We start from the raw sequence: 18562 nt of genomic DNA, 5'->3' as shown, positions 1-18562 counted from the left end.
ATCCTTGACTTAAACAGAGGGCGTGGCTACACGACGAGATGGCCAGCTTAAATATCCCTCTGCAGCCCGCCCAGCCAATCACCGCAAGACTCGGGTGCCGGCGGGTGCACGTCGCCGGCCCCAGCCTCACTGACGGCTTATCATAGACAGTGCGGAGGGACCTGTCAATTATCTAAACTACACCCTGAACTTTACATCACTACCCTATATAAGGGACTCTCTTCTAAGGGACTTTTGTGTTATATGAGTTTCCTTTCTATGTGTTGTTGGCCACATGTTTCAATTGCTCAACATTAGCGCTGTCTAGTGTGATAATTTAGTCCTAATAGGATCACTTTATAACACAGGTTTAACATTGGTATAGTTGGTTTGAGACAGCTGCTTTTACTAGATTTTCTCTCTGCTTAAACAGACAAAGTGAAGTGTAATCTCATTTTGTTTATGAATAATTTTTTAGTTGCATATTGATGTTTATTTACGTTTATGCATTTTTGAATGTTCACTAGTATTTTAAATATTCCAATCGTTTTATATGTCTTCACTTTGGGTCTGTTTGGTTGCCTGGCGCTGAGCGGTGTTTCTGCAGGTCTGGTGAAACACTTATTTATTCAAATAAAAGTGTAATATCCCTTTAACCACTTCAGCCCCGGAAGATTTTACCCCCTTCCTGACCAGAGCGTTTTTTGCGATTCGGCACTGCGTTGTTTTAACTGACAATTGCGCGGTCGTGCGATGTGGCTCCCAAACAAAATTGATGTCCTTTTTTTCCCACAAATAGAGCTTTCTTTTGGTGGTATTTGATCACCTCTGCGATTTTTATTTTTTGCGCTATAAACAAAATAAGAGCGACAATTTTGAAAAAAACGCATTATTATTTACATTTTGCTATAATAAATATCCACCAGAAATATATAAAAAAAACATTTTTTTTCCTCAGTTTAGGCCGATCGTATTCTTCTACATATTTTTGGTAAAAAAAAAAAATCGCAATAAGCGTTTAATAATTGGTTTGCACAAACGTTATAGCGTTTACTAATTGGGGATAGTTTTATGGCATTTTTATTAATAATTTTTTTAATAATTCCAATGACAGGGAGCAGAGATCGAGTGACACTTGTCACTAGGAAGAACGGGGAGATGCTGTTTACAACGGCATCTCCCCGTTCATCCGCTCCGTGAGGCGATCGCGGGTATCCCCGCCGCGATCGAGTCCGCGGGACCCGCGACCCGACTCACGGAGCTCCCGGCCAGCGCGCGCGCGCGCCGCCAGCGGCGTGCACGCGATGGCACGGCGGGGAATTCAAATGGACGTACAGGTACGCCCATTTGCCCAGCCGTGCCATTCTGCCGACGTACATCGACGTGCGCCGGTCGGGAACCAGTTAAATTTCATACCTGGGGGGTGTCTATAGTATGCCTGTAAAGGGGCGCATGTTTCCTGTGTTTAGAACAGTCTGACAGCAAAATGACATTTGGAAGGAAAAAACCCATTTAAAACTACCCGCGGCTATTGCATTTCCGACAATACACATAGAAGTTCATTGATAAAAATGGCATGGGAATTCTCCACAGGGAAACCCCGAACCAAAATTAAAAAAAAAAATGATGTGGGAGTCCCCCTAAATGCCATACCAGACCCTTCAGGTCTGGTATGGATTTTAAGGGGAACCCCACGCCTTTTTTTTTTTTTGGCGTGGGGTTCCCCTTAAAATCCATACCAGACCTGAAGGCCCTTATCCGAGCACGCAACCTGGCAGGCCGCCGGAAAAGAGGGGGGGATGAGAGTGCGGCCCCCCCCTCCTGAACTGTACCAGGCCACATGCCCTCAACATTGGGAGGGTGCTTTGGGGTAGCCCCCCAAAACACCTTGTCCCCATGTTGATGAGGACAAGGGCCTCATCCCCACAACCCTGGCCGGTGGTTGTGGGGGTCTGCGGGCGGGGGGGCTTATCAGAATCTGGAAGCCCCCTTTAACAAGGGGACCCCCAGATCCCGCCCCCCCCCCCCTGTGTGAAATGGTAAGGGGGTACTTACCCCTACCATTTCACTAAAAAACTGTCAAAAATGTTAAAAATGACAAGAGACAGTTTTTGACAATTCCTTTATTTAAATGCTTCTTCTTTCTTCTATCGTCCTTCATCTTCTGGTTCTTCTGGTTCTTCCTCCGGCGTTCTCGTCCAGCATCTCCTCAGCGGCGTCTTCTATCTTCTTCTCCTCGGGCCGCTCCACACCCATGGCATGGGGGGAGGCTCCCGCTCTTCTCTTCATCTTCTTCTCTTCTTCCTTCTTCTCTTCTTCATTTTCTTCTCCGGGCCGCTCTGCACCCATGCTGGCATGGAGGGAGGCTCCCGCTGTGTGACGGCGTCTCTTCGTCTGACGGTTCTTAAATAATGGGGGGCGGGGCCACCCGGTGACCCCACCCCCCTCTGACGCACGTTGACTTGACGGGACTTCCCTGTGACGTCACGGGGAATTCCATAGGGAAGTCCCGTCATGTCCCATGCATCAGAGGGGGGCGGGGTCACCGGGTGGTCCCGCCCCCCATTATTTAAGAACCGTCAGACGAGGAGACGCCGTCACACAGCGGGAGCCTCCCTCCATGCCAGCATGGATGCGGAGCGGCCCGGAGAAGAAAATGAAGAAGAGAGGAAGAAAGAAGAGAAGAAGATGAAGAAGAAGATGGAGAAGAGCGGCCCGAGGAGAAGAAGATAGGAGACGCCGCGGAGGAGATGCTGGACGAGAACACCGGAGGAAGAACCAGAAGATGAAGGAGGATAGAAGAAAGAAGAAGCATTTAAATAAAGGAATTGTCAAAAACTGTCTCTTGTCATTTTTAACATTTTTGGCAGTTTTTTAGTGAAATGGTAGGGGTAAGTACCCCCCTACCATTTCACACAGGGGGGGGGATCTGGGGGTCCCCTTGTTAAAGGGGGCTTCCAGATTCTGATAAGCCCCCCGCCCGCAGACCCCCACAACCACTGGCCAGGGTTGTGGGGATGAGGCCCTTGTCCTCATCAACATGGGGACAAGGTGTTTTGGGGGGCTACCCCAAAGCACCCTCCCAATGTTGAGGGCATGTGGCCTGGTACGGTTCAGGAGGGGGGGCGCACTCTCGTCCCCCCCCTCTTTTCCTGCGGCCTGCCAGGTTGCGTGCTCGGATAAGGGTCTGGTATGGATTCTTGGGGGGACCCCACACCATTTTTTTTTTTTTTTTTTGCCGCAGGGTTCCCCTTAAAATCCATACCAGACCTGAAGGGTCTGGTATGTAATTTAGGGGGAACCCCACGTCCTTTTTTTAAAATTTTGGCTGGGGTTCCCCTTAATATGCATACCAGACCTGAAGGGCCTTGTATGGAATTTAGGGGGACTGCCACGTCTTTTTTTTTTAATTTTGGTTCGGGGTTGCCCTGTGGGGAATTCCCATGCCATTTTTATCAATGAACTTCTATGTGTATTGTCAGCAATGCAATAGCCGCGGGTAGTTTTAAATGGCTTTTTTTCCTTCGAAATGTCATTTTGCTGTCAGACTGTTTTAAACACGGGAAACATGCGCCCCTTTACAGGCATACTATAGACACCCCCCAGCTATGAAATTTAAAGGGATATTACACTTTTATTGTTTGACTTTAAGCATTATTAAAATCACTGCTCCTGAAAAAACAGCCCTTTGTAAAACTTTTTTTTGCATTGATCCATGTCCCCTGGGGCAGGACCCAGGTCCCCAAACACTTTTTATGACAATAACTTGCATATAAGCCTTTAAAATTAGCACTTTTGATTTCTCCCACAGACTTTTAAAGGGTGTTCCACGGCATTCGAATTTTCCGCGAACACCCCAAATTGTTCGCTGCTCAGCGAACTTGCGAACAGCCAATGTTCGAGTCGAACATGAGTTCGACTCGAACTCGAAGCTCATCCCTACTGGAGATGTTGCGGAGGTTAAGGTGGCAGGATTTAGCCAGTGATTGGATCTGGGGGCTGAAGGAGAGGTCAGAGTCAAGGATTACACTCAGCACCCTGGTTTGTGTGGAGGGACCAATGGTTGTGTTGTTGATATTAATAGTGAAGTCACGGGGGGGGGGGGGGGGGGAAGGGTAGGAGGAGATATAACAAGCTAAGTTTTAGAAAGATTAAGTTTGAGGAAGTGGTGTGACATCCATACCGATATGTCATTCAGTAAGTTTGAGATCCGTGAGGAGATCGAGGGGGTGAGTTGAGGAGTGGAGAGATAGATCTGGGTGTCGTCGGCATAGAGGTGGTATTGGAAGCCATGAGAGGTTATCAACTGGCCCAGGGAAGTGATATAGAGCGAGAATAGGAGGGGCCCAAGGACGGAGCCTTGGGGTACCCCAACAGAAAGAGGTAGAGGAGCGGAGGAGATGGAGTTGTAAGTGACACTGAAAGTGCGCTGAGATAGGTAGGAGGAGAACCAGGATAATGCAGAATCACGGTGGCCAAGGGAGTGTAATTTGCTGAGGGGGGGCAGGTGGTCAACTGTGTCAAAGGCAGCAGAGAGGTCTAAAAGTATGAGTATGAAGTAATGGCCATTGATTTTGGCAGTTATTAGGTCATTGGTAAGTTTTAGTAGGGCAGTTTCAGTAGAATGTTGTGGGCGGAAGCCAGACTGTAGGGGGTCGAGAAGGTTGTTGTCCGTGAGGTAGCGACTCATTTGGTTATGGACAAGGTGTTCGATGAGCTTGGAGGCAAATGGGAGCAGGGAGATGGGTCTTAAGTTATTCAAACAGGTGGGGTCTAGTGAGGGTTTTTTGAGTATGGGGGTAACCAGTGCATGTTTGAGTGGGGAAGGAAAGGTGCCGGAGGAGAGGGAGAGGTTCTTTACTATCATTTACTATCATTTACTAAGCTCTGGAGCAACTTCACTTGTAAAGTCCTCAGTCTATGTGCCTTTAGTAAATCCATCCCATTACATGTAGTGAAATATATCAATTTATTTTCTGTCATTTCGACAGATTTTTAGAGACTTTTTTGTGAATATACAAGAATATCCATCATTTACTGCAAAACTCCCAATCACTGTAAACATAACACAATGTACATACAAATCACAATGGTCTTCTCCCTTATTAGAACATACACTAAATTACCAAAAGTACGCCTGTCTTTACACACATATGAACTTTAATGACATCCCAGTCTTAGTCCGTAGAGTTCAATATTGAGTTGGCCCACCCTTTGCAGCTATAACAGCTTCAACTCTTCTGGGAAGGCTGTCCGCAAGGTTTAGTAATGTGTCTATGGGAATGTTAGATCATTCTTCCAGAAGAGCATTTGTGAGGTCAGGCACTGAAGTTGGATGAGAAGGCCTGGCTCTTCACTCTAATTCATCCCAAAGGTGTTCTATTGGGTTGAGGTCAGGACTCTGTGCAGGGCAGTCAAGTGCATTCACCAAAAACTCGCTCATCCATGTCTTTATGGACCTTGCTTTGTGCACTGGTCCAAATCATTTGATGGAGGGGGGATTATGGTGTGGAGTTGTTTCAGAGGTTGGGCTTGGCCCCTTATTTCCAGTGAAGGGAACTCTTAAGGCGTCAACATAAAAGACATTTTGGACAATTTAACTTTGTGGGAACAGTTTGGGGATGGCCCCTTCCTGTTCCAACATGACTGCTCACCAGTCCAACCTCGTTCAACATCAGTGCCTGACCTCACAAATGTGCTTCTGGAAGAATGGTCAAACATTTCCCCTCTATAACTTTTCTGGGGACAACTTAAAATTTGGGATTTTCTTTCACTTTCAATTATAATGGTAAACAGGACAAATAGAGAGGGGGAATCTCCCTAATGGGGGCAGACTGCAGTAAAAAAACAAATAGGTGTTCTGATACCTCTCCACCCTATCCAAAACTAAAATAACATTGTTTCCTTTAGTTAAACTTTAGGTAAATACAATATATCTTTCTAATTGTCAAATATTAAATGAGAATAGTATAAAAATCTCACACACATATATATTTATCAATACCCTTCTTCCACAAATAAAAAAGACAAAATTGTAGAAAGGTATTTGTATATGTGTATAATTTTTTATACTATTTTCATTCAATATTTGACATCTATAAAGATATTTTGTATTTACTTGATTTCATTGAGTTGCTTATGATAAACCTCCTGTGTCCTGAGAAAGCAGCTTCCCTGTGACTGATATTCCAGTCATTGTTGTTCTTTTGTATTATACATCTGCTGCAGGGAGCGCACTGACTTAGTGAGTTGGCAGATTTCTAAGGTTTAAACCAATTTACTTCTTTGTGCAGGTACACTTTATTATGAGAATTTACATTTAAAGTGGAAGGCCACCCCTAAAATAAAAAATTGCATCAAAAATCTTAAAAAAAAAAAATTTGAAAAAAAAAAAAATTAGTCTTCCTAATCTGCCTCTTCCTATTCCGCAGCACTTCCTCCTCTTCGGCAAGTGGCCCCGTTGCCTTCTGGGAACTGTGTGTGTCCCAGAAAACCACGGGCCATTCACAAAGTGCTGCGCGACTCGCGCATGCGCAGTAGGAAACGGGCAGTGAAGCCACAAGGCTCCACTGCCTGTTTCCCTTCGTTAAGATGGAGGTGCCCGTGGCCGATTCGATGGACGGATCGGCCTCGGGGGGGCCGACATCGCGGGCTCACTGGACAGGTAAGTGTCCTTATTAAAAGTCAGCAGCTACAGTGTTTGCAACTGCTGACTTTAAAAAAAAAAAAAATATTGCGGCCGGAACCCCTCTTTCAGTTCATTTCCTTAGCCATTGTTTATTTGGCCTTTGTATAGTTGGGTAATATATACTGCCATCTTGTGGTTATTTTGGTTATTATAAATAAATAAAACCTTCTGCACTAATCAACCTCAATAACACCTCTGATACACCTCATAAAAAATACATACATGTAAAATACAAATAAATAAAACAGAAGCTGCCAACATCAAAAGTGCACTTACCAATATGTGCTAATGCAATATAATATATAATCCTAAAAGTGATGTAGCACTACCCAATCGTAAATCATAACATTCAATAGGACCGTTAATCTAATAATACATAAACTAAAAGGATGTCATGAACCGCATAATAGTGCAAATATATAAATAGTGCAAATGCATATATATATATCACTCCAGAAATCCAGAATATGAAAATTTGAATGTAGTGACAAAATATATATGACCAATATTTAAAAAAATACTAAAAAACAAATCATATGTGAAAAATTCCAAATCGCCTTTGAGAAAGCCTATTGGTGCAACGTGTCATGGGGATCAAGGGGGACAGAAAGGTTGAGTAGAACAGTACCCTCTTATATTATTAATATAAGCGCTTGTGACCTCCTCTAGCATAACAAAGTCCTATTCAGATGATGAGAGGACACCCTTGAGTTGGGGTGAAGTGTACGGAGGTGTGTGTGTCATAACATCACTTTTTCGGAGAAGAGATTCACTAATTGGGAGTTGCACAATCAGTGTATGGTGTATGGCAGGGGTCCCCAACCCCCAAGCCATGGTCCGCTACCGGGCCTTGGCCTGTTTGCGTCCGGGCCGCTAAGGCTGCACTGTCTGATGTGTGGCAGCGACGCCGGCGGGCGACCAGAGAGATGACATCATCTCCCACCACTCGCCCCCATCACCGCTGTTCTTTCTCACTTGGAACCCACCACTCCAGATCTGCCTCTAAACTAATGCACATGCCTGTGCTGCCACCACTGCAGTGACAATCCACATCTGGTGGCAGATTCTGCTTTATGGTGAGTTGAACTGTTTCATTCTATATTACAATGTAATAATAGAAATAATGCGCTTCAATCATCCTGACACCATATAAACCATGGTGGCATGATGAATGAAGCGCTAACACCTGTCATTTCCCCGAAAAATTGCGCGCAAAACCCGCATACCCCCTGCCCCCCCCTTCACAATTTTCTTCCACAATGCCGGTCCCTGCTGCCAAAAAGTTTGGGGACCACTGGTGTATGGTACTTATGAATTAATTTTTTTGGATACACTAAATATTTATATATTACATTTTTTCTATATTTCTTCTACCTTTTGGATTCACAATATATTTTTATATGCATGGACAGTTTTACATATGATTTGTTTTTTTTGTATTTTTTGAAATATTGGTCATATATATTTAGTCACTATATTCGCATTTTTCTGGATTTCATGTATTGGTGTGATATATATATATGTGTATTTGCACTATTTACAGTATATGGTGCAATGTACATTGGTATTTTGTCACACAAGGAAGCAGTAACTATGAGATTAACCCATGATCAACAATTGCACCAAGCCATGGCAAAGTCAGAGAGTTCACTGAATTTTACATTGTTAGACCCCGTGAGAGCTGTGATAGTCCGATCATATGCTAATCCTCGTGACCTGGAAAATACCTCCTCATAGAGATCAATAGGAGAAAGTATTGCAGGTTACATGAGATGGTTTGTATAACTGGAATAAATAAGATCCCAGAATGTGTGGGTCTGGACATGGGACCCTTTATTTCTTATCCAAACCCTAAACTAATGAAATCTGTGCCACTTAAAGTGATTGTAAAGTCTTGTGTGTTTTTTTTTTAAACAGAAAACATTCAGACATGGAGCTGTGACCTGGCCCCGCCCTCTCTCTCTCATTGGCTCACTGAATTTGATTGATAGCAGCGGGAGCCAATGACACCACGCTGCCGTCTCAGCCAATGAGGAGAGGAGTCTCAGGCAGCCGAGACACTCCTCTAACATCGCTGGTTAGAGATGGGCTCAGGTAAGTATTAGGGGGGCTGAGGGCTGCTGCACACAGAAGGCTTTTTATCTTAAAGCGGAAGTAAACCCATCCATAAAACACGTGCCGGAAATGTAACACTCCAATTGGTTGTGCTCTCAACCAAACTGTCAAACCATCCAAGGGCCCTGAGATTAAAGGAGTTGTAAAGGCAGAAGGTGTTTTATCCTAACGCATTCTATGCATTAAAGTGGAAGTAAACCCCCCTATCATTTTCAGCCAAGGAAGCTGCCATCTTGGTCTCTGTTTAATCCACAACTGCCATGATGCAGCACATGTGAAAAGACCCCACGCCCTGGGGAACCCCGAGTTGGCGATCTACAGGGGCTCACTACCACAGACACTTGATATCATGTATATTTAATTATGTACTTTTGTTTTAGTGATTGATTACACACTTATATTTGCTATTTTCTGTTTCTATATATTTTTGAGGATCTTATGCACATGGTTTTATGAATAGGATCTTATGTACTAGATTAATGGTTTCTTTCATAACGCTGCACTGGTTGGTTTTTCATTGTGATATACTTACCTTAGAATGAAGTCCTCCAGCGGTCTGCTGTCACCACTGACATGACAGGGTTTCCATCTTCACATGGTCTTCCTTCCGAGTTTTCAGGCTCTGGCCGTCTGAATGGCCGAGCTGCAATGACATCACTCCCGTGCATGCGGGTGGGAGTCACGGCCGTGGCACAGAGCTCTGAAGGGTTGGCACGAGTATGCCGTCCCTTCAGAGCGCATGCGCTGGTGACGTTACCAGCTGCAGAAACTGAGATTATCTCCTAATCGGTGCACATTTAGGAGATATTCCTTGTATCTACAGGTAAGCTTTATTATAAGCATACCTGAAGGTACAAATGTCCCAGCTGTGTTTACTACCAATTCAAGTAAGAAGATAAAAACTTTACAGATTTTGCTCCTATAATGGGGCTGTAAAAGTGAGGCAGTTCCCTAATAGCCAATATCCCTATCAGTAATTATTGAATCTTTACCTGTCAGAATGGCAGGGAGGTCTCTGATATCTTTTTGCGGCTCTGAACTATCATATGACTAAATGCTGAGAGCCACAAAGTAAGCCAATGCTGGAGAAGAGATAAGGTCTTTCACAATAAACTACGTCCTATGGGAACATTTCACAATGTCCACCAATCAATGTAGGACTAGGTCACTCTTCACATGGTACACTTTCCTTATCCCACAGAAATCTGTCCATACCATGAAAGGGGATCGCTGTTGGAGTTTTCTCCCAGAGTCAAAGTTTCCTAATCCTTCCCTGCCTATAAGTCAAAGTAAGTAAATCTTGTAGCCAGAGAGAGATGGATCTCAATCACAACAGCAAATGTCCTGTTGAAGAGAACTTATTTCTACAAGTGACATAAAATGGAACTTTACCCATAACAATGTGATAAAATATAATGTTCTTTAGCAAGGAACATACATTCCACATTAATAATTATGCAACCATAATGAGTGTTTGCTTTAAATTGCCTCCAACATTGCTCCTGTTTCTTCTTAGTGGAGGCGGCCATTTTGCTGAAGCCCAAAGTCCCTGAGCAGCAGTAAATCATAAACCCTTTTATTTAATGGTTTCAAAAAACAGTTACATTCCTGGAATGCCGGGATTAGTAACTGTCACATTTGCTTGTGTCCTCAACCAAACTGTCAAACCATCAAATGGTAGATATCATAACTGATCACATGTGCAGCACCATGGCAGTTACAGATCAAACAGAAGCAGCTTCCTTGGCTGTAAAAAGATTAGGAGGGTTTAATTCCATTTTAAGGCTGTCAGCAGATCGGCCTCTACATATTCAGCAGTGCCTAATAAATAGACAACAACTGAGCATGTGCAGCAGGGTGAGACCGTATATTACTGGATGTTACACAGTACTGTATAGACACTTATATTTATTGTTTTACAATCTATACCTGTAAAAGGGGCCGGTATGATGTCATCTAGCAGGACTTCATTTTCTGACTAAAGTTCCTTTTTACCAGGCCTTGTGTGATATGTCAGTTGGTACAAATCATTAAAGTGGAGTTCCACCCACTTTTACAACTCTTCAGCATCCCTCACTAAACTGTGCACTGTAAACGAATTGGATATTTTTTTATTTTTTTTCTCAGCACCTACTATATATCTGCTGTATTCATTTTTCACTTCCTCCTCCCTGGCCGCGGCCCATCGCATCATTTCCTGTTTGCAATGCCTTCTGGGAAGGGGCGGCAACTTCCTCTGAAACTGCCGTTGCTATGGAAACCTGACCTGAAACCTATTACACTGCTTGTGCTGCACTGAGCATGTGCGAGATCTGCAAGGATGAGATCCAGGAAGAAATACAGTCTGACTTCACATGCCCACACTTAAGATGGCCACGGCCTGCTGTAAGTTTATAAAATAACAAACTACTGCTATAAACTAACAAAACAGACCTTAGTTTACAGACTAACTTTACTAGAATACATTAAGCTTGTGTATTATAGAGGTATTTTTATTTAAAAAGTATAATTTCGGCCGGAACACCACTTTAAACTGTAATAATAATTTCAGCAAACAGTATCACATGACCAAGAGAACCAATCCTAGGCTTCCTTTCATTTTCAATCTGATTGGTTGCTGTTGGCAACATGATAAATTTAGGTGCAGAGCACGCTGCAAGACGCAACATAAAATAGTGAAATAGTGGTGAGACTTACCTTCCTCTTCCAGATATCCGATCACTGAGGGGTTATATTTCTTTAATAAGTTATATAAAATATGCTTGTCAGTATTACTCCACTCTCTGATATAAGAAATCAGCCTTCTCATCTTCCCTTTTGTGGTTGGTTCGGCCCGTATTGTGTCACACTGTTCAGATGTCAACAGACTCCTTGTCATAAGATCATCTAGAATTGGATCTATCAGATGGATCCTATATATCAGTTCAAACCGATGTCTGTCCACAAAGTGCCTTATTCCTGTCCATTCTGTAAAATAAATTTATAAACATTTTTTTAATCATTTGTTTTCCCTTGATGTCTACAATTCAATATTTTGGCAGAAGAATGTAGAAATCTATTTTTATTTCCAATATTTAGGAACAAAACCCATTATAATATAACACTAAAGTCACACTGGACTCCATTCACTGAAGTACATCACATGCGGTATTTAGGTGTTCGGACGAATTCCCCCCAAATATCACATGTGATCCTGAAATTGTCACTTCACTATGCCGATTTACCATATTCACCGCAAAACACTCAAAACGATCGGAAAATTAAAGTCAATTCACAGAAGGAAATAAATAAATAAATGAATGTGGTAATTAAAATGTCTGTTACCCCAACATTTCATATTCCTGATATGTGGTTGCTGTACCATGTACTTGTATGAGAGTCTCCTGTTCTCTTTGTATTGCTTCCTTTGTGTGAAATCCCCGGTGTTCCCGACAGTCCCTCTGCTTTCCTATTAAAAACTGACCACTATAAGCAGGAGAACACACCATGGTCAGTTCTCTAGCTCTGCTGGGAACTCAGCCTGTTCTCCTCCAATGATCAGAGTTGTCCTGGCACCTCCCCGCTACACAGCCATTCACTGGGAAGATCAGTGTGCCGCTGCTTCTCCTCCCCCCAACTCTTATGCAGATGAGAACAGAGGGAATGTGATCACTTAGAAAAAGAGGTGAAAAGGTATTTATAATGTTTTTTTATTTCTGTACACAAATATTTTGCCTTCCATTTCTATTTTAAACTGAATGGGTTGTTTTACAAGGTGATCGTTTACAATCACTTGAAGTCGTGGTCCAGACATGCCGTATTTAGGAATGTAAATATAGAATTGCCAATTATGAGTAGTCTCTGCCTTTTTGGATCAGTTCTCTCACCAGTAATGTATAGAAACCTAAATATGGAAATCATTGGAGTTGATTTACTTAAAGTGGAACTGCACTGTATCTGAGCTCCACAAACCAAAAACACTATTTATTTCATTGATAATATTCAAAGCAAACTCCCCCATCCATCCATCCATCCATCCATGTCTCCATGTCTCCATGTTTTATTTTGCTGAGAAATCCCCTAGAAAAACATCCCCCTCTCATTTCTGGCTGTGGCCACCTTGAATAAAGGCAGATGATTCATAGAGCAATTACATCCTGGAATCCATTTGCCCTTAGCTCAGGCATGCAGACATGATGGTTTGCTGAGCTGAGAAAACCCCTCCCCCTCTCCTGAAGACTCCTGGGATTGATGACATCATTTCCTAGACATGGAAACCAGGAAACAACTGAAGAGATGTAAAAAATGGTTTAAAACAAGTAAATATAATATAATTCTCTATCTATTTACTAATACTAGCAGCCTGAGGATTCAAAATAGACAATGATGATTGAGAGAGTGAAGTTCCACTTTAATGTATAACTAGAAGAAAACTCTTTTTTTTAGTACTGGATAGAGTAGAGAAGGATCAGAACCCCTGTCAGGTTTTATTGCTGTCTGTGCCCCTGTTAGGGAGATTCTCTCTATTTGTCCTGTTTACCATTATCACTGAAAGTGAAAGAAAATCCCAAATTTTGGGTTGTCCCAGAACAGTAATAGAGGGGGATATTTCAATGAGGTCACTGCTTCTGGTGATCTGGGGGGCCCCAAGGATTCCTTTAACCACTTGCTGACCAGCCGCCATCATTATATTGGGCAGGTCGGCACATTCCCGCCAACTGTCGTAGCTGTACGTCGGTCCCTTTAAGCGTGATCGCGGGCACAAGAGGCAGAACAGGAACGTGTAAACTCACAAATCCCTGTTCTGTGAGGAGAGGAGAGGAGAGGCAGATCGTGAGTTCTTATGAGCTGGGAACAGCGATCTCTCATCTCCTCTAGTCAATCCCATCCCCCACAGTTAGAACACACACAGGTAACACAGTTAACCCCTTCCCTGACAGTGACATTTATACAGTAATCAGTGCATTTTTATAGCACTGATCGCTGAATAAATGTTAATGGTCCCAAAAGTGTGTTCAATTTGTCATCCATAATGTTGCAGTCCCGATAAAATTCACAGATTACCACCATTACTAGTAAAAAAAAAATAATAAAAATGCTATAAATCTATCCCCTATTTTGTAGACACTATAACCTTTGCGCAAACCAATCAATATACACTAATAGCGATTTTTTTTTTTTTTATCAAAAATATGTAGAAGAATACAAATTGGTCTAACCGGTTCAATACAGGGCCTTTGCACCCCCCTCCTTCCCAGACCAATTTTTAGTTTTCAGCGCTGTCGCATTTTAAACGACAATTGCGCGGTCGGACACTTTTGACACATTTTTGGGACCATTCACATTTATACAGCGATCAATGCTATAAAATTGCATTGATTACTGTGTAAATGTGACAGGCAGTGAAGGGGTTAACCACTAGGGGGCGCGGAGGGGTTAAATGTGTTTCCTAGGGAATGCTTCTAACTGTAGGGGGCGGGGACGTACAAGAGGAGGAGACCGATCAGTGTTCCACTGTTCTGGGAACACAGATCGCTCTCCTCTGAGCTGACAGGACGTGGATCTCTGTGTTTACACACACACACAGATCCACGGTCCTGCACGGTTAACGGGCAATCGCAGGTGCCCGGCGGACATCGCGGCCGCCAGGCACATGCACCGGGTCCCGAGCAACGTGGCAGGTGTGCGCGCGCCTCCTGCAGTGCGCGTGCGCCCCCTAGGCGGCCGGGAACCCGAGGCCGTCATATGACGTCCACCCAGGATGGGAGATCCCATCTGTGGACGTCATTTGACTATAGGCGGGCAGGGAAGTGGCTAAACTGAGGAGAGAATTAGTTTTTAGAAAAATTGGGGATATTTATTATAGCAAAAAATACAAAATATTGTATTTTTTTTTTTCAAAATTGTCGCTCTTCTTTTGGCCCGGTCATTGAGCAGCCAAATCTTCCGGGGCTGAAGTGGTTAATTTGCAGGGATTTCCTCTCACTTTCTGTTTGGCTATGGCACAGAAAGTGAAGAGAAATCTCCTCAATGGGACACAGGAAAAAAACTGACGGGAGTTATGAACCATCCTCTACTTGATGTAAATGAAGAAAAAATGAGTTGTGCCTATAGTTCTACTTTAACCTCCCTGGCGGTATGATCATTTCTGATTTTAGGTGCTGAAAGCGGTACAATTATTTTGCACAGAAATTTGGCGTTTTATATTGTAGGCCTGTAATTCTTAGGAATAGTTCACTTAAATCTGTCCAAACAAGAGTCTAGTAGACATCCCGGGTATGATAAAGTTTGAAAAACGAAATAAAAAATTATAATATAATAAATAACTATAAATAATTATAACAAATAATAATATAATAATAATAAAAAATATATAATAATGTAATCAAATCAAAAACACTGAAATTTGCTCAGTTGCAGAATTTTAGCTTTCGTTACTTTTAGTGTTTGATGACGGATTTCCCCACAAATCACTATCGCTCAATTCTGCAAGTGATTCTAATTTATTATCACTTTTTTCTAGCTGCTCTAAAACCACTTTTGATGTAAAGAGACAGTTTTGGTTGCTATGGACAATCTCCAGTTTCCTGGCAGAAAGAACAGTTTTATATATATAAAACTGCATGCAGGACACTGGGCAGACCACTAGGGACAAAGGGGATGTGTAGTTATTTGATACAGTACTGTAATCTGTAAGATTACAGTATGCTGTATCTATACTGTGTGTTTCACTTTTGAATCTACCGCCGAACTCCGTCCCCGTGCGTTGCAACGCTCGCAGGGAACGGAGCTCGGCACTGTGAATCGAGCGAGACACAGCGGCTCGCCGATCACAGCGGGGAGACATCGCAGGATCCAGGGGACAAGGTAAGTATACTCTTCCTGGATCCTGCGATGCAAGCCCGAGTCTGGATCGGGGATACCGCTTTTGGTATAAAAAATCCAACCCGAGCCAGACTCGGGAATACCGCCAGGGAGGTTAAGGCAAACAGACTGTGCACTTTACAAGTTGCTCCAGAGATTAGTAAATGAGGTAAAGCTTCACTTTACAAAGAATACCCAATAACATGCAAGGAAAAAAACTGCATTTTTGCTTGAACATGATTGGATAATGGAACTCAGCAGATCTTCCCCTCATTTACTAAGCTCTGGAGCAACTTCACTTGTAAAGTCCTCAGTCTATGTGCCTTTAGTAAATCCACCCCATTACATGTAGTGAAATCAATTTTTTTCCTGTCATTTCACCAGATTTTTAGAGACTTTTTTGTGAATATACAAGAATATCCATCATTTACTGCAAACCTCCCAATCACTGCAAACATAACACAATGTACATACAAATCACAATGGTCTTCTCCCTTGTTAGAACATACACTATATTACCAAAAGTATTGGGACACCTGCCTTTACACACATATGAACTTTAATGACATCCCAGTCTTAGTCCGTAGGGTTCAATATTGAGTTGGCCCACCCTTTGCAGATATAACAGCTTCAAGTTTTCTGGGAAGGCTGTCCACAAGGTTTAGAAGTATCTATGGGAATGTTTGATTATCCTTCCAGAAGCGCACTTGTGAGGTCAGGTACTGATGTTGGATGAGAAGGCCTGGCTCTTCGCTCTAATTCATCCCAAAGGTGTTTTATCAGTTTGAGATCAGGACTCTGTGCAGGCCATCCAGCCCAAACTCGCTCATCCATGTCTTTATGGACCTTGCTTTGTGCACTGGTACAAATCATTTGGTGGAGGGGGGATTATGGTGTGGGGTTGTTTTTCAGGGGTTGGGCTTGGCCCCTTATTTCCAATAAAGGGAACTCTTAAGGCGTCAGCATACCAAGACATTTTGGACAATTTCATGCTCCCAACTTTGAGGGAACAGTTTGGGGATGGCCCCTTCCTGTTCCAACATGACTGAGCACCAGTCCAACCTCGTCCAACATCAGTGCCTGACCTCACAAATGTGCTTCTGGAAGAATGGTCAAACATTCCCCTCTATAACTTTTCTGGGGACAACCTAAAATTTGGGATTTTCTTTTACTTTCACGGTAAACAGGACAAATAGAGAGGAGGAATCTCCCTAATGGGGACAGACAGCAGTAAAAAACTAATAGGTGTTCTGATATCTCTTCACTTTATCCAAAACTAAAATAAGGTTTTTCCTTTAGTTAAACTTTAGGTAAATACAAAATAGCTTTCCAATTGTCAAATATTAAATGAGAATAGTATAAAAATCTCACACACACATATATAAACACCCTTCTTCCACCAATAAAAAAGACAAAGTTAGAGAAGAAAGGTATTTGTATATGTGTATCATTTTTTATACAATTTTCATTCAATATTTGACATCTATAAAGATATTTTGTATTTACTTGATTTCATTGAGTTGCTTATGATAAACCTCCTGTGTCCTGAGAAAGCAGCTTCCCTGTGACTGATATTCCAGTCATTGTTGTTCTTTTGTATTATACATCTGCTGCAGGGAGCGCACTGACTTAGTGAGTTGGCAGATTTCTAAGGTTTAAACCAATTTACTTCTTTGTGCAGGTACACTTTATTATGAGAATTTACATTTAAAGTGGAAGGCCACCCCTAAAATAAAAAATTGCATCAAAAATCTTTAAAAAATTAAAAAAAAACATTTGAAAAAAAAATTTAGTTTTCCTAATCTGCCTCTTCCTATTCCGCAGCGCTTCCTCCTCTTCGGCAAGTGGCCCTGTTGCCTTCTGGGAACTGTGTGTGTCCCAGAAAACCACAGGGCCATTCACAAAGCGTTGCGTGACTCGCGCATGCGCAGTAGGAAACGGGCAGTGAAGCCACAAGGCTCCACTGCCTGTTTCCCTTCGTTAAGATGGAGGTGCCCGTGGCCGATTCGATGGACAGATTGGCCTCGGGGGGTCGACATCGCGGGCTCACTGGACAGGAAAGTGTCCTTATTAAAAGTCAGCAGCTACAGTGTTTGCAACTGCTGACTTTAAAAAAAAAAATATATTGCGGCTGGAACCCCTCTTTCAGTTCATTTCCTTAGCCATTGTTTATTTGGCCTTTGTATAGTTATGTAATATACTGTCATCTTGTGGTTATTTTGGTTATTATAAATAAATAAAACCTTCCACACTAATCAACCTCAATAACACCTCTGATACACCTCATAAAACATACATATATGTAAAATACAAATAAATAAAACAGAAGCTGCCAACATCAAAAGTGCACTTACCAATATGTGCTAATGCAATATAATATATCATCCTAAAAGTGATGTAGTGCTACTCAATCATAAATTATAACATTCAATAGGACCGGTAGCCTCCCTGGCGGTTTTCCCGAGTGTGGCTCGGGGTTAAAATTCAGTACCATTAGCGGTAACCCCGAGCCACACTCGGGATCGCATTGCGGGATCCTGGGGCAGCGTTACTTACCTTGTCCCCGGGATCCTGCGATGTCCCCCGCAGTGTCCGAGGGCTCCGTCCTCCTCTGAAGCCTCTCCGTGCCAGGCTCCGTTCCCTGCGAGCATGGGGGCGGAGCCTGGCGGCAAATTCAAAAAAATGTCAAAATCATAACACATACAGTACTGTAATCTTACAGATTACAGTACTGTATGAAATGATTTCACATCCCTTTTGTCCCCAGTGCTTTGGCCCATGCCCTGCATGCAGTTTTACATGATATACACTGTTCTTTCTGCCTGGAAACTGGGGATTGTCCATAGCAACCAAAAAGTGTCCCTTTACGTCAAAAGTGGCTTTAGACCAGCTAGAAAACAGCGATAGTAAATTAGAACACTTGCAGAATTGAGCGAT

General features: G+C 42.7%; 1 protein-coding gene across 1 annotated transcript in view; it reads right to left on the bottom strand.

Moving 5' to 3' along the window:
* The window catches only part of LOC141147953 (uncharacterized), a 483492-nt gene that overhangs the window by 407072 nt on the left and 57858 nt on the right, over positions 1-18562 (bottom strand). The window contains exon 5 of the mRNA XM_073635113.1: positions 11480-11749. Within this exon, the coding sequence (XP_073491214.1) occupies positions 11480-11749 (270 nt within the window). The remainder of the gene's footprint in view (positions 1-11479; positions 11750-18562) is intronic.

The sequence above is a fragment of the Aquarana catesbeiana genome, linkage group LG06, assembly GCF_042186555.1.
Source record: "Aquarana catesbeiana isolate 2022-GZ linkage group LG06, ASM4218655v1, whole genome shotgun sequence".
Classification (NCBI taxonomy): domain Eukaryota; kingdom Metazoa; phylum Chordata; class Amphibia; order Anura; family Ranidae; genus Aquarana; species Aquarana catesbeiana.
The sequence above is the reverse complement of the archived record's forward strand: the minus strand, read 5'-3'. Positions and strand labels throughout refer to the sequence as shown.